Source organism: Salvia hispanica, chromosome 3 (genome assembly GCF_029641045.1).
Source record: "Salvia hispanica isolate PSC_SH4W2 chromosome 3, Shi_PSC_v1, whole genome shotgun sequence".
NCBI classification, from domain to species: Eukaryota; Viridiplantae; Streptophyta; class Magnoliopsida; order Lamiales; family Lamiaceae; genus Salvia; species Salvia hispanica.
Window position 1 is genome coordinate 45,829,157 of NC_142694.1, and position 16,613 is coordinate 45,845,769.

The window sequence follows — 16,613 nt, forward strand, 5'->3', positions numbered from 1 at the left end:
ACCCGCAATCAATGAGTTGACTTGAAATAGCCTGCTAAATTTAGAGGGTTATGATTGGAATGTTTCAAATCGATTAACTCGTACCCCGAGGACTGGACCTAAAACCCAATGGGTTGCCCAGTGAATTGGATCTAGTTACAATTATTGTGTATTAGTATTTCTTGACACATAATTGGATCTACTTATTTTTATAATAAAAATAAGGGTTATTTGAAAAATAAGATTACTTTTATGAGACTAAGGGAGTATATAATATACATATAGATATTAGATTTTTATTAATATATTAATATTCGGTATGCGTTAGTGTTAACTAATTTACAGTAATAACTAATAACTTTCAATTATATTTATTAAAATTATCAACACAAAGAAATAATTATATCAATACAATATGTAAATTTAAATATCAAGACATAAGTTTATCAAAAAAAAAATAAATTGTCCTTGTGTTGATTTTTTTAACATACAAAATTAATATTAGTTATTAGTTATTACTAACTCTAAATTATGCTTTAAAATTTTTTAAAATATGAAAATTTTTATTTATTTTATATAAATTTTAAATTAGTATGTTATTATGTTTGATTTTAAATATCTATGTCAAAATTATTATGATTGAATTTATATATTTATAATGTCTAATTTTTATTATTATATATTAATTAATCATATGTTAGTTTATCGATTAGCCTGAAACTCAAATATTTAGGATTAGAGGTGAATATTTATAACAAAATTACCTCATACTTGATTAATCAAAGCCCAAGGAGAGTTAGACCCAATTAAATTCACTTAATCAAAGCCCAAGGAGAGTTGACCCAATTAAATTCACTAGCTGGCCCTATTGACATCATATAACATAGACATGATAGCAATATATAGGAGGTTATTTAGGATTAGAATTGAATATTTATAAAATTATTTTATTAAGTTATTAGAGGTGGAATAAGAATGGAGTAGGAAAGGTGGAGTAGGAGACCTGCTCCAATATAGTGCAATTTGTGTTGACACGACCTTGATAAAAATTCGATTCCACACTACCCGAAGCCATACAAAGTTTTAGTTCTCAAAATTTAAAAACTACTAATACTCAAAAAAACCCAAGTTAACATGATACTCATACTCCATGAAATTATCTCAACATGAACATTATAATACTTGAGAATAAATATATAATTGACCCTTAAATTAGTGTGCACCATTGTTATGAAAAGCGGCTGTTTGGCAGTGGGGTTTAAATAGAGCTAGACAGTGCTACATGGCCTTGTGTTAATGCAATGAAAATTAGACCTATATTATTGTATATAGCTATGCACTATCATATCCTGTACTAATAAGGACATAGATTCACACTCTAGCCTAGTTGTCATTGAATACGAAAACAAATTAATAGATTACTCAACTTAACATAATAGAGATAAAATTATAGTAACATTTATAAGTTAGCTAATCGTTTTACTTTACCTCTTACATTCCAATTTATTGAAATTAAGCTCACAATACAAAAGAAAATGATAGGAAGAACATGAATATCCTTGTATAAGTATTGGCTATTTCATTTGATTCTAATCAACTCAACCTCAACCACACACTTAAAATAGACATACTGAATGTAGATATCAATCTCTGCCATTCAACCTCCATGGCAAAAATGATAAAACCACATCACTCTCTTCCCACCAAATCCCTTTCCCATTTATTTGGGCTTAATAATACACCTGAAAATCAAACACCACTCCTCTATATATACTGTTACACCTTAAAAACTTGGGATCTGGCAGAGTATTGATAGCACCATATCAAAATGAAAACAAAGCAAAACAAAATCAGCATCCATTGTAGCAACAAGAAATAGTACTACTCTCAGTATATCCATCAGGCCAGCCTCCTCGGGTGGCGGACGCTGAGCAGCTTCACATCGTCCACCACGGGCCCACAGAGGGAGGCGTAGTCGTCGCTCCTCATGTGGTAGTAGGTGCTGAGGAACATGATCCTGGTGCGAGCACTGACTGCAACAAACCTCAGCACAGCGCGCTTGTATCCACCCTTGCCCTTGGACTCGTAGGGGACCTTGAGGGTGTCCCTCCCGGCAAACGCCTCAACGATCATGGATCCCTCGCAGGCGTTGCTAGCGTCCCCAACCGCGAACGTCAGCTGGTAGGTCTTGCCGATGATGGTCCTGGCCACCTGCGCGATGGCACTCTCTTTTCCCCCCACGAGCTCTATAGCCCTCTGGCCGTGTGGGACTGAGAAGTGAGCTGCGTCAATGTACTTCACGGCCTTGAGGGACTCGACCATCCAGGCCGGGAGGGGGCTGTTGTCATCCTCTATGTTTGGTGGGATTAGGACTCCCCAGCTTGTGTTGGGGAATATGTAGGCACCTTCTTCAAAGTCACCATTTTTCAGCAGATTCTCTGCAAACAAGCATTGAAACAAACAAACAATCAAGAAAGTTGCAAGGATAAAAACAAAGGATGCATTAGAATTATACAGTTAAAAAATGTAATCTTGCAACAAGACAGAGTTGGAAAGTAAATTCATTTGAGTAAAAATTGAATCTTGCAACAAGACAGAGTTGGAAAGTAAATTCATTTGAGTAAAAATTGAATCTTACAACAAGACAGAGTTTGAAAGTAAATTCAATTGAGTAAAAATGGAATCTTGCAACAAGACAGAGTTGGAAAGTAAATTCATTTTGAGTAGTCAAAAAAGAGCAAATCCCATATCCTGTCTCCTTCCCCTCAACAAGTAGGACCAAAACACTTTTGGCAACTTGTTGATTGACAACGACAGATAATGTCTAGAGGCAAAGGAGATGGGGAGGAAAAGACATAAGCTTTGTAACTTGTAAGAAGCATGTAGATAATGTCCAGTGATCATGGTTTTAAAGTACTAATTAATCTGCTTAATTTACATATACAATTGATGTAACCAAGCATATAGTCCAAAACCATTGCAAATAGTTCCATAATCTGATAAGCATTGGTGGAATGAGTGAACTTACGGTTTGTTGGACTCGGAGGGTATAAAGCCCGAATTGCTATTGAATCAATGAGAGGTCCACAGGCAGGATCCTCCTCAACGCCCGGATTGTGAATAAGGATCTCAGCCACGGTGCTACTTGTCTTGAACGCCCACGCATACGAGTCCCAGCCATTGCTGCTGTACAATGTCTGGATTGGCAGGACTCCAAAGTCGGGCGCTACAGAGACGTTCACCCTCTCCTCCTGAGCACATGTCCGGGCAGCACTAAACGTTATTGAATAGAACATCCCCTTTGTGACATTGATAAGTTGCTTGATCGAGGCCTCGTTCCCCAGCCTCACAGCAGCATATCCCTCTGGCACCACCAGAAGCATGTCACCCTGCTGCTGCCCGGCCTTGATGTACTCAACGAAGCCGGATATCTGCCATTTCGGGATGGCGTGGGGCTTGAGCACAATGGTGCCATTGAGGTCGGAGGCGGATGGAGCCATCTCGAAGTTGCCATTGTCTAACAACCCTGTGGTTTCAGATTAACCAAGCAACTACTTAGCTTCAAAAAGTTTATGAGTCAAGACTTGAAAAAAGGATAATGAATTAGCCTCCTAACAACATCTCTATCACTTTTTGGTTTCTTGATAGGAATTTAGAATGTGGAGTAACATGCTAAGGGGGACAGCTGCACACATCAACTAGCAAGACCAGCTGTAGATATTAGCCTCAATTATCTCTCTAACTCTCTCTATGTGTGTGGCATGTGCAATCCCATGTGATAAAAATAAGATTTTCATACTCAAAGAATAATCATCCTAAACAACAAAATATCAAATTGGTAGAAATCTATGATTCTTGCCCTTATAATAAGCTTTACAGTGCAGCATCCAAGAATGTTTGTCACACTAGTTAATCAATAGTAGCACATGGATTCACATATAATAGGGCTAAATCACAGAATTATATATAGTTTCCACTAATTCTGGATGCCTCTGTGTCATTCTCAGGAGAGATCAAAATTATTTATTTTCCCCAAATGTGATAAGATTTATAAATGTGTGTTTGGTTTCTCGAGAAGTAAACCATATTAATGTTGGTATGGTACGAAACATGAATAATTTAGTTGCATTTAACATGTCATTAAATTGCCAGAGTAAGCATGTATTTGCAACATTATGGTTTGCAAAACACACACACACACACAACAAAGACATAAACCCCAAATCTGCAGAGAGGCAAAACAATAATGAACAAAGTCTACAAATCTTGAAAAATCCACTTTCCCTAGCTTAGTTCCCGAATCCAGAGAGTTCCCATGTATCAAGTTCAAATTTTTAGAAAAGGGAAAAGGAGATGAAGCAGAAAATATAAGCAAACTAGAAATGTGTCTCTCTCTTACCATCTCTGAAGGCAAAAGCATGGTGGGAAGCAGCAGCTAAGAACAAGAGCACCGACAGAGCAGTGAAGCTCCCCATTTCTTGGCTCACTCTTTTGTACAGCGAGAAGGAAATAGAATTATTGAGTTTTGGTGTCTGATTTCAAATTGAATTCAGAGACAGCCTTTTTATGCATGCCACCGCTCCAAACTAGCCTCAACATTTCAATTAATTACGTTGTTGCCCAAATCTTACGTTAACATTTCATTTACGATAAGAAAATTTCCACCAATTATGGTTGTTTTGTATTTTTAAATCAATTCATGTGCAATACTTTATAAACCACACTCAAAAAGGGTTTAAATAAAGTCATACTTTAAGGTTTTTAATAGTAAATTAAGAAATTGAAATTAGAAATTGCGATCGAGTTTTTTGGAGCATAGCATGAGAGATCTGTTCTAGCACATGGGCTCATTTAGTGAGTTATCAATTGAAATTTTGTCATCTGTTTAGGGAAAGCAACCACCAAAATTATGGACTGCACTTACATGGTTTTCATTTTACATCAGAAAATATTATTAACGTCATTAGTTGTATAAATTATTGAAAATTTAAAATTTCATTTGTTTATATTGTGGAGTAATTATATTGTTGGAGTATTAGAAAAGATTTTGATAGAATCAATTTTGGATTTCCAAATTTAGAATCTGAAATTGAGTAGCACGCATAAACTAAGAAATTGTCCGATAGCAAATCCATGTGCATGATTGAACGAAAGTCAGATTTAGTCAGAAAACTAACCTCGAAATGCTCTCTCTGCACTAGGCAAATAATGTGGATGAGGATTGTTTCATTTGTTTTCGACTACATGGCTTGAGACAAAATGCCAATAAGTTTAATCAGTTAAAATTATGAGCATGCTAGCGTACATTTTACGATAAAAACAACTTAATATTTGTATAATAGTAGTACTATAAGTGAAATTAAAATGAATACTACTAGTACAATGTTACTCTTCATATTGTGTTTCAAATTCCAAAATACTCTTAAGAGTATCCACATTGGGAGGGCCGCGGCCCTTGGCCCGGAGTCGGCCCGGGTACGGCCCCCCACTACTGAGGCACAAGGAGGACGAGGCCCGGGGGGGTGGACGAGAGAGGGCAGAGCTCTCGGCCAGGCCGAGGCTCGCCACTGCACGGGCCGAGAGCCGCGGCCCCTAGGCCATGGTTTCAATATATATATTTTTTTTTTTTCAGTTTTTGTGTTATTTTTAGGGTTTTGGAGAAGATGAAGTGAAGAAGATGAAGTGGAGAGAGAGAGTATGTGATTAAATGGTAGTTATCAAAAAACTTTTGTATTAATTTAGCATTAATTTAGGAAACAAATCAATCTCAAATCACTAAATCCCTATTAAATTGGCAACTTTTTAATTAAGGATTGTGATTTCAATTCACTCCCTAATTACGGAAATAATTAAAATTTAAATTTTCAATAAATATATTTACTTGTAATTGTCAATTTTTTTAAAATTAATTTAGATTTTTTTTAATTATTATAGTTCAATAATTTTTATTCTAGCTAAATTAAAATATATCAAAAAATGTAAGAAAATAATTTTAATTGGTGGCCCGGAGGGCCACCATTGTGGTGGCCAAGTTTTCATGGGCAGAGCCAAGTTTGTTCGGCATGCCCAAGAAATGGTGGCTTGGGCATGCCCAACAGGGTCACCACTGTGGACACCCTGAGGGCATCCGCAATGGGGCGGACGATGCGACGGACGATGCATCGTCCGCCACTGCAGCACCACGGACGATGCATCGTTCATCGTCCGCGGACGATGCACGTCCTCCGCAGCATTGTCCGTCGCATGGTCCGCCACTTGGCATCAAAGACGATGCAACGCGTTTTTTAATTTTTCACTTTTATTTTTCACTCTCCATCACACTCCATTTTCCACATTTCAAACAAAATGGATCCCAATAGTCCGATGTTCGGTGGTGGTGCACACAGCACACTGGCCGGGTACAGAACCCGGTGAATACTGGTCCTTCGACGTCAACACCCAGTACGATCCCGATTTCAGCACGGATTTGTACGGGCTATCAGACATGGAGCCGTCTCCCACCCGCTTACCTTCCCCACGTCGGCGATCCGCCGCCGCTGCCAATGCCTCGGGCTCCGCGACCAGGAAGAGGCGGCCCAAATCCGCAAAGAAGTTGCCACTTACGACGGTGAATAAAGAGGTCGCCGCATCGCGGACGAACTACGAGGCGGAAGAATCCATCACCTTGACGAGGTGTTGGATTGGTGTATCATAGGACCCGGTGTACGCCAACAACAAGAAGGTCCAAGCTTATTGGGAGCGCATCGCGGAGAAATACAACGAGGGCAAGTCAGCGATCGCCTACAAGCGTCACCGGGAGCAGCACCGCAAGCACTGAGACCAAATAAAGAAGCATGTCAATTTGTTCGCGGCGGAGTACGAGAAGTGCATGAGAGAGCAGGGCAACGGTGAGAGTCTATCGGATGTGCGCGACAAGGCGGTGATGTCGTATAGGTCATTGTACGGCAACTTCAAGCACTACCAGTCCTGGGCGCTCTTGAGGGAGAAGCAGAAGTTCGTTGGAGGTGTCCTGCCCCAATCGAAGGCGGCGAAGAAGAGGGCGACGAAGCTCAACCTGAATGATTATACAAGAAGCGCAACCTCAACCATCCGGTGTACGAGGATGAGAGTTCCGGCACACCGGTGTCCTCCCGGCGTCCCCTGGCATCAAGGCTTCCAAGGGCAAGGGAAAGACGACATCCTCGTTCGCCGCGCCGCCTGACCAGGCCCCGTCGCCGACCCTGAGCTTGACGCCGACCGCGACTTCGACTGCGGCCCATGCCTAAGCGGATTTAGTCCCTCCTCCGACTATAGGATGTTGTTAGACACACACAACGCCCTCATGAATGCGACCAACCCGGCTCAAATCGCGTCCCTCCAGCGGATGATCGATGGCCTCAGTCGCAAGTTGGGACTAGAGTAGCCCCTTTTTATCCTTCCTATCTGTAGTGAACTTTTTTTTTTTTTTAACTTTTAACTTTTTTAATTAAGTTAATGTAGGATTTGCATTTAATTGTGGTTTTTTTTTTTATTTTGCTTAATATATTTGCAAACATATAAATAAATACAAAAATATAAGTAAAAACTATAGAACGGGGCTTAGGGCGTCGCATCCTCCGCCCCATTATGGATGCCCTAATAAATATATTTATTGTACATTGCATGATTACATCATACAATTTTCAACATAATTTATTTACTCATTATCTGTATGTTATTGTCACTCGTGACTTAGACTTGAGACGGCGGTCGTGTTTCGTCTCATTCGATCTTTCACGGAAAGGCTATTGTGCGGCCGTACCTTTTCCTTTCTGATATATTGTACTCCCTTTCGTCCCAAAGAAGATGACTCATTCCTTGGACAGCACAAGATTTTACGTAAAAGTAACTTTATTTTGTGTGTTAAGACCATCTTCAACCATTTACACCAAACTCAAACCCATTTTTTAGTATACGTCACATCAAAAAGTAGTTTTACTCCAACCATTTACACTAAATTTAAAATTTACACCATTTTTCAGTTTTTGTCTCATAAAAGTTTTGCAGTAACACCATATTTGGTGTTGTTTTACAAAAAAACCAAAAATGAGTTTGAGTTTGAAGTATGGTTGAAGAAGATTTCTACACCAAAACTCATTTTTAGAGTATGTTTGGAGATGGTCTAAGGGAAGATAATAAAGTGAAAGAGAATGAATAAAATGGAGATAAAAGGTGTAATTGATTAAATTTAACTATTGAACTTTATTTAAAAAAATTGTAACTTTAATATAAATATTAATGTATGCAATTAAAATTATAACTAGAAGTTCTTTTTTATTTGTTCTAAACACTTTTAATATGGCATTATAATTGAAAATATGATCTTCAATATAGTTTTTTTACATGTAATTAACATAAATTATTCGCATCTAATATAAAGGCCTTCAAGCTGCCTATTTGTATATAGTTTTATTTAACAATTTTAAATTAGAAGATTTTTTTTTTGATATATTGTGTCTTCTCATAATCTTTGGATGATGAATGACATGGTGTGATATAACATTGAAAGGACCACATTGGACATTGGAAGAGCAGTATCTAAAATCGATGATCTCTACAACATCTTAGACTTGATCTTCGCTATTGGAATATTCTTCATTGAAAATTCCATTACGGAGAACTCAACCACGGTCCGGTACCACTCCACTTCTACCGTTGCGGGTGCCCGTCCCTTAGGTTCCGTTCCCCGGAACTCAACTGATGTCTTTTGGGGTTTTTTGTTTTATATGTGCAGATGTACTCTATTCGCCCGCTATTACTTGTCACTAACTTTTTTTTTGTCTATCTATCAATACTTGTCATGTTTATGTTCATTTCGTTTATTTTATTATAAAATTAATATATAAAAATAGAAATCATATTTCATATATTTCTTAAAACTCAAATTGAGTCCGTTTGTGATAATTAATGATAGAGTGAGTATAATACTACTACGGTACGACTTCGGTGAATTGGATGTACAACTTTCCAAACCTATATCTTTAACAAGAGCCTAGCATTCCACAAGTATAACACACAATTTATGAGGTCATGAAGATAGGGAGTCAAATAAAGTATAGTAGTAGATCAAATCTTGCCCAATTCCCTAGCAATTTAGCCACTCTTGTACAGTTATTTTGTGTTTGAATCACGAAGGTGACTCCTCGAATAGATAAAACAGGAATGAGATAGAGAGATAAAAGGACAAAACTAGCCTTTTAATAGTTTGGGTGAGAGCAAAGACAAGGCACGAGAGTTGCGGGGCCCGCAGCAAGTTGAATGGGCCCAGTGGATACTAGAAAACCTTGAGACGTATCCATATATTGGGCTTTCTTCGACAGGTTATAAATCGCAATTTCTGTGGGCCTCAATTTACTACCTTCAATTAAGATGTGGGCCGTCTATTCTTTTTAGCCTCTTTTCACTTTTTTTTAAAAAAAAATACTAGTATACATTTTCCTTATAATTATATTATGTGATAATAGTCCTCGACTTGGATTTTTCTTGGATGGGGAGAAATTAATCTTCCAATCGACTATTTACGCAATCTTCTCCCTATTTGAGTTACTTAAATTTTACTCCCTTTTGTCACGTTACAAATAAAATATTTTTCTTTTGGGTTATCTTATTAAAAATGAAACATTTTCTAAAATGGAAACAACACCCTCTCTATTTTTCTCTTTCTTACTTTACTCTCTCTTCATTAACTCGCAAAAAAATAGTGTATAGAATTTCGTGACGAAAACCAAATGTTTCATATTTGTTGGGACAAATAGAGTAGATTTTTTTAGAGGCTTTTTATAGATGACAATGTGACACCATATTTTTTAGACCTAAAGCCACTCTTGGTATATTTATTAAGAGATTTGGGTTCAATCAGGCTCAACAATGGGATTTGAATCAAAATTCTCTATCCACTTTAACCTTTATATTTCAATTTTCTTAAATCTCGTATATGAAAAAACGCTTAAATTAACTTGGGATAGACTGAATTTATGTTGTGATAACAGATTTGTAGAGATAAAATGTGTATGAACTGACAAATTGGCATCATAACTGAAGGTGGATAATGACCAAACCAAGCCAAAAAACTTAAAGTTATGTCTTTTACCATCTTGACAGCTGAGATTCTTGATGTCCTTCCCAAACCTTTTTCGATTTAAACAAATCAATATGATTTTTTTCATTATTGGAAATTAGTTATAGTTCACAATCATTTGTGAAAAATAAAAGATAAACAGTTTGGACAGGTGTTTAATTTGGAGTAATTTTTAATATTGTTTATGAATAGATAGATAGTGTCGTTATCTCTTTCTCTGTGGTTGTGGTCCTGTTTGAGCTGCACATGAAAAGCACCATCATAAGGCTACATACAATACCAGCCGAAAAATCGAAATTAATTTCATAATTCCGCAGACTTTGATATGCCTCATTTTGGGCATAATTAATAAATTTGCACATGTTCATGTCTCTATTGAAAATGAATTTTGTTTTATCCAAATCATGTTAAATTGTTAAAGATTAATTTTTCTTTTGAAACTGTTTTTCAATTCTGGATTTTCATTAGTGTTGATTGTATCATAATTATAATTTATATTTCTTTTTTATCATTTTAAATTTCAGTTAATGAATAGAAACCACGATTGACTATTTCATTTCATAGTTTGTAGTACTATTTATTTATGGGCAAATCGCTAAAAAAGATATCAAGGTTGTTCAAATTTGGGTCAACTACGACTTTCAAACTAAGTAATTTCATTTAAGTAGTTGATCATTTTACCTACACATACTATTTTTTATTTTCCACATTATACATAATTTCCCTCAGCGAAGTTTCCAGCTTGTCAATCTAGCTATCAAGAAATTGGTGAATGACAGAGTCATTCCCAATTGACGCTAATTTATTGTCCACATAGTATATTTCGTTTGCCACATCATACATAATTTTTCTCAACTGAGATCGCATCTTGTCAATTTAGCTATCAGGAAATGGTCAGTGAATGACCGAGTTAATCCCAATTGACGCTAATTTATTATCCACATAGTATTTCTCATTCATCGCATATATAATTATCCGCAATTGAGTTCGCAGCTTGTCAATGTAGCTATCAAGAAATGGTTGATGAATAATCGATATAATCCCAATGACGCTAATTTTGAATCCTTAGTTGTCATATTTAATCTAGAGTATACTATACATTATGAGATGATGAGATGATGAGATGGATGGGTGACAGTAGCACCACGTAGATATCCACTATAATTGTAGAGTAGAGAGAAGTCTGCCGACGCAGAAATGAATGCATTGAATGAGAATATGCATAAATGCGGCAATATTCGCAGTTTCTTCACATTCCATGCCCCTCTAACCTATTTATTTCTCACGTGGATATCTTTAATTGCTCTTGTCTTCAATTATACATCTATTTCATCTTCATTTTGTAATATATACCCATCTTTCCCATTTAAAATAAAACATTTGCTTTTCGGTACAAGATCTTATATAATGTTGTTTTGTAATAGAAATAATGTTATTTTTATTTTACAAAATATTACCTTTAAATGGGACAACTCAAAAAGAATAATATTTCCTTTTAATGAGACATGGAGAGTATATCATTATTAATTACTCATTACAATTGCTAGAATCCTACCTAGTACCCCATGTGGCATGTTTCTAATCCTAAGTGATTTTTGCTGCTTTCTTTTTCCCATGCAAATTATTAGTGAAAAAAATGAAAACTAGGTGGATGTGGAGGGGTTAACTGTTAAGTGTTAACACAATAATGAAAATTATGAGGGGTTAGATTGACCATAAAATTACAAAGTTTGGTTAACTTTTGGTGCTTGCGGGGCAACGCAATTGGCAATGGAGGAGCAGATCTTGCTGCACTTAGTCTAGGTTCAAATCCCGCTACTGTCGTGTAGTTGCTTCCATCTCCTAGGCATAAGTGTGAGGCCTTGGGAGATGAGCTTCTGACAACCAGTTGGTTAAGATCTCCCCCTTAACGAACTATTGCGTACCCTGATTAAATCCTCTCACATGATATTGGATCGGAGTGTGGGGATTTTGGATCGGAGTGTGGGGGCCACTAAGGCGACATGAATCGCTTTTTCTTTTTGCTGCAATGATAACTTTTGGCAAAATAAATAAAAGAAAAAGTGAAGAAAGTAACTTGAAATAAAAATGAGTAAAGTAAGTACATGTAATTAATAAATTTTAAAACTACCGAAGTAAATGCGATAACGAGTACACACATATATGCTTCCAATTTGTCCTAAGCCAAATTCTTCAATTAAATGTGGCCTTAAATGAACTCATATTTCATTTCTGGATCTTCATTTATCCCGCAGGAGCCGATTTGATGTTTTATATTACACTGTACACATACTTATATTTATCAAATTGCAACCTTTAATTGTGTCATCCGTGACTTAAATAAAACATAAATCAACTTTATTTTTTCAATTTTTCAAGTTTTTCTTTTCCATGTCGGCGTTCATGTCCAACAATAATAATATTGTTTTTTTTTTTGGATAGTCCATATATATGGTAAGTTTCTTGTAATTTCTATTGAACTTATAAATTTATTATCGGTATTTTAATTGGGTTAAATAAGTTGAAACGCAAAGGGGTTATTGCTTCTTGCCTTGTCATCGTAAAAGTTGAAATTTGTTTAGTGATCACAAGCAAAATCACAGCCATATATGACAATATTTGAGGGGACATCCTAACAACCAATAATTTTGAGACAGTAATGATCCCATGCTTTAAAAAAATTGTACATCTACAGCTGACTTTTCGTTTTCTAATAATCTTTTTTGTTGAATACTATGGAGTAAATTTTTCTAGCAATGAAAATAGATAAGGCACAGCCATTCCTTAATAAAGTTTAAAATTAAAAATTCGCAATATAAGTTTTGAAAAATATGATGTCTTTCTTCTTGAAAATAACAATCTTTTTACATTAAGAAAACGTCTATGGTATTTTCTAGCTCGACCCTAATGGACACTTAGATCCTATGGATGACCCTTCAGAGTCGACAACATCCTCTCACTCGGGGTGGATCCTTCTGTTGTGGTTAAAACCACAACGCCCCATGCAGTGTATATCAAAATGCAAAACTTTAATCTTTCAACGACAGCCAAGATTTGATAGCACTATTCACTCCCTCGCTACTTTATTTTTTTTAATCCATTTACATTTTTGTTCACGATACATTTATGTCCTTTTTTTCATTAGTTAAATTCCATTTTTTATACTTCTTATTTAAACGTTTTTTTATTGCTAATCCTTTTAGTTATAGTCATTTTAAATTTATAATTTTCATTGTTAAAAATATAAAAGATGTTCCATAAAAAATATAAAGTATAACTAAGAAAAAAAAATTCATGTTGTGGTTTAACAGAATTTTATTATTTCTTTTCCTTAGTATTTTTATTCTTTTTATGGAACATTTTTATTCGTTTATGTAGTAAAAAAAATACTTTCAGTTTTAATTCTCAAAATGAGTTTAAAGTAAAATGACTAGCAAAGAAGTTAATTTTAAATCAAATTCATATTATTAATGAAACTCAATCATGATAAATTCAATATTATAAAAATAATTAAGAAATACTATGAAAATAATAATAAAAAAAAGACTGAAATGATTAAAAAGATCTTGTTTTCTTTGCTCTCTTATCGTTTGATCTTGATTGTTTTGCATGATCGTAGTGCAAAGAGATTGAATCTCGTACATGAATGAAAATACAATAATTTGTTGTGGGTGAAGTAGATGGACCAAAAATAGACAAGATGTAAACAGTTTTGGATCACAAATAAAATTATACCATTAGAAAAGAAGAATACGTTACAAAATACGTACAAATTTCAGACAAAGTAGGATATACCCTATAACTAACAAGAGCCTGTCAATAAATTAAAGCATGGCCAGCCTCACATGGAATGTCCACAAATATATGGAGTATCAAAATTATTTTTCTTATAGTATTATGTTTAGTTCCACCCACCCTACAATCTCTCCCTAATTTCTTTATTACTTCTCATGGACATTTCCAATTACGATTATTTTTGCTAATGCATCAAATAGACAAGCAAGTGCAAGAGACAACTATGATAAATAGTTTTCCAAACAACTCATAAATTGATAAATACAAATACCAGCGTAAAAATTAAAAATGGCATATAACCATATTTCATCATTTTTTTTCTTTTGAAATCCAAACAAAGCTCTTCTCAATGCAAAGTAAAATAAACAAAAGTTCATATATAAGTAATGCAATGTCGAGACACAGATGCGACAATCACAGTAGCATGACATATAAACTCATATAACTACTAGTATTGAGAGGCACAACCATCAGTATTTACATCGGTGCAGTTAATATAAAGTTGCACAACATTATTTGTCGATAACCAGTAGCTGAAAAAAGAAGAAAGAAAGAATACGATTTTCTAATCATTAATATACACACATTACAGGTCGACCGGGATCACATTAATTATACGTAATTCAGTTCAAGGGCGCCCAGCAGCAAGAAATGTCCTCTCAGGGAATGGTGCGCTGATAAAGGGGCAAAGCTCCAAGTGCTTCACGTTCAGCTTGCTCTCTCTTGACCTACCATTCATGACACACATAAGAGTTTAGAAGGAAACTGGACATAAAAGGGAAGAGAGAGTATAAAATGCTTAAATTACATTTGAAACTACTTAATAGAAACGAACCCCTCAACTGGATTCAATTTCAGAAAAAGTTATGACATATGAGCAAAAGCTAGTCTTAGCAACAAATTGTTATCTCGTTGCTTAAGTGTATGCACAATGTACATTGCACCTTTCAATGACTTGTCCTTTAATGCTTTAGAGAAGAGAGCGCATAAAATTCTTAAAAACTGTTTTTGTAGAAGGCTAAACACTACAGAGATTAATGACTTGAGATACAGAAGCTAGGAACTTACCAAAGCTAGCATCTCTTGCAGATAGCTCCGAAATGGTGTCTGCATAGCCTGTGAAAGAAAATAAATCAACTAAAATGATGGCAACTGAACTGACTACTACTAAGAAAAGAAAAGAAAGCATATGATTCTTAAAATTTAGTGCGTTTCAGGTAAAGTCACAACATTGGTAGAAGAGATATTCGACAAGCATCAGAAAAGTAAGTGCAACTTCAAAGCAAGAGAAATAACAAGTACTAGTATTGAATTCAACTGCAACAAAATTAAAAAAATACTAGCAACTTAAAGTTAGTAACAAGCCAAGCCGACATATGAGCGAAGGGGTTAATTAACATTGCAGTTTAATAACAAATGCAATTAATATGAGTATCTTCTTCATAAATCTCAATAGTTACTCAAGAAGAAGTTTGATTTTATTTACAGGGAATAGACATCTACTTCACATGCTTTGCACATTTAGTAGGACAAAATACAAATGTAGCAACAAATCTGGGGTACGACACCAACACTCAGATTAGTATGCGTTGAAGGACAGCACCGCCAGAATCACTACCCAAGACAGGAAGGACAAGATTTATGATGTTTGGCACACTATCCAGAACGGATAATCCGTCAATTTGGCTAGGTTAGTTTGAAGATTAGTCTGTTAGGTCACATTGTTATAACAGATACAAAAGCAATATAATAAGCAAAAATGTTATAGTATCTGTTTCTTTACCATGTGCAAGAGAAAAGCATTTTGTATTAGCAATCACTGTATCTACATCAACATTTCTCGTACTACTAATACATGAAGCTTAGAAAACGCACAAACAATTTTTGCAGCATATTATACGCATATCAGGATGGATTTCAAATACGAAAACAAAATCCCCTATAAAGTAGTATCAAACCAAGCAGCTCTGCATAAGCTAGCAAAAACAATTGCACTTGTTCCCTGAGAAAAGATAAAAACAGTATCCATACACATCATCTCCATTTCCAATAAAAAATCAAACATGAATTCACTGAACACACACGCACATACAATAGAAGCACACTTTTCACGACCTGTGCAAAATTGAATAGCTAAAAAGTAGAATCCAAAATTTGCAGTCAAATAATGATATTATGATCGGAAATGAGTACCTGTAGATCTTGGGGAAGGTACTCGTGCTTCATAGACAGGTCCATAGCGCGCTTCAGGCGCTGGTTCCTGGCATCGACGATTTCTCTAGGGAGACGATTGAGCGCCTCCTTCACATCCAGATCGTACATCGGGTCGAATAGATCGTCATACCGAAGGCCTAATCTCATGAAAAGTCCATTAGAGACAGGTAAAACTCCTCGAAAATCAAACAGTGTTGTGAAGTAAGTAATTACCGTATCTCCGGAGGCGAGTGGAGAGGGCTTTCATGTGCATGGCGGCGAGCGGGTTCCGTTTGGGGTCGAGCAGCCACTTGGATAGAGCCGAAGCCATTGCCTTTTCTGTGCAGTCTCTAGAAGTTTCTCTGATTAAGTAATTGGTTTGTGTTTTAAACCGACATAAATCAAGGTGGGGGCGGGATTCCAGAATTTTCGTTACCCGAAAATAAAATAAAACCGCCTAAAAAGCCCAATCTATACATATATAAAGCCACAGTTTTGGCTGGCCCACTTTTCCCTCCAACTTTAATAAAATGTGTACTGATCATATCAT

The 16,613-nt window shown here is 35.8% G+C and overlaps 2 protein-coding genes across 2 annotated transcripts; both read right to left on the reverse strand.

Moving 5' to 3' along the window:
- Positions 1-1,535: 1,535 nt before the first annotated feature.
- On the reverse strand, positions 1,536-4,529 carry LOC125214396 (BIIDXI-like protein At5g11420). The gene is made up of 3 exons (XM_048115402.2): positions 4,379-4,529; positions 3,008-3,505; positions 1,536-2,417 (listed from the first exon to the last, which is right to left on the reverse strand). The coding sequence occupies exons 1-3, from the start codon at positions 4,452-4,454 to the stop codon at positions 1,879-1,881; spliced, it is 1,113 nt and encodes a 370-aa protein (XP_047971359.1). The 5' UTR covers positions 4,455-4,529; the 3' UTR covers positions 1,536-1,878.
- Positions 4,530-14,290: 9,761 nt separating this feature from the next.
- On the reverse strand, positions 14,291-16,468 carry LOC125208992 (cytochrome b-c1 complex subunit 7). The gene is made up of 4 exons (XM_048108550.2): positions 16,298-16,468; positions 16,064-16,221; positions 14,939-14,986; positions 14,291-14,598 (listed from the first exon to the last, which is right to left on the reverse strand). Exons 1-4 carry the CDS (start codon positions 16,392-16,394, stop codon positions 14,530-14,532), a joined length of 372 nt encoding a protein of 123 aa, XP_047964507.1. The 5' UTR covers positions 16,395-16,468; the 3' UTR covers positions 14,291-14,529.
- Positions 16,469-16,613: the final 145 nt, after the last annotated feature.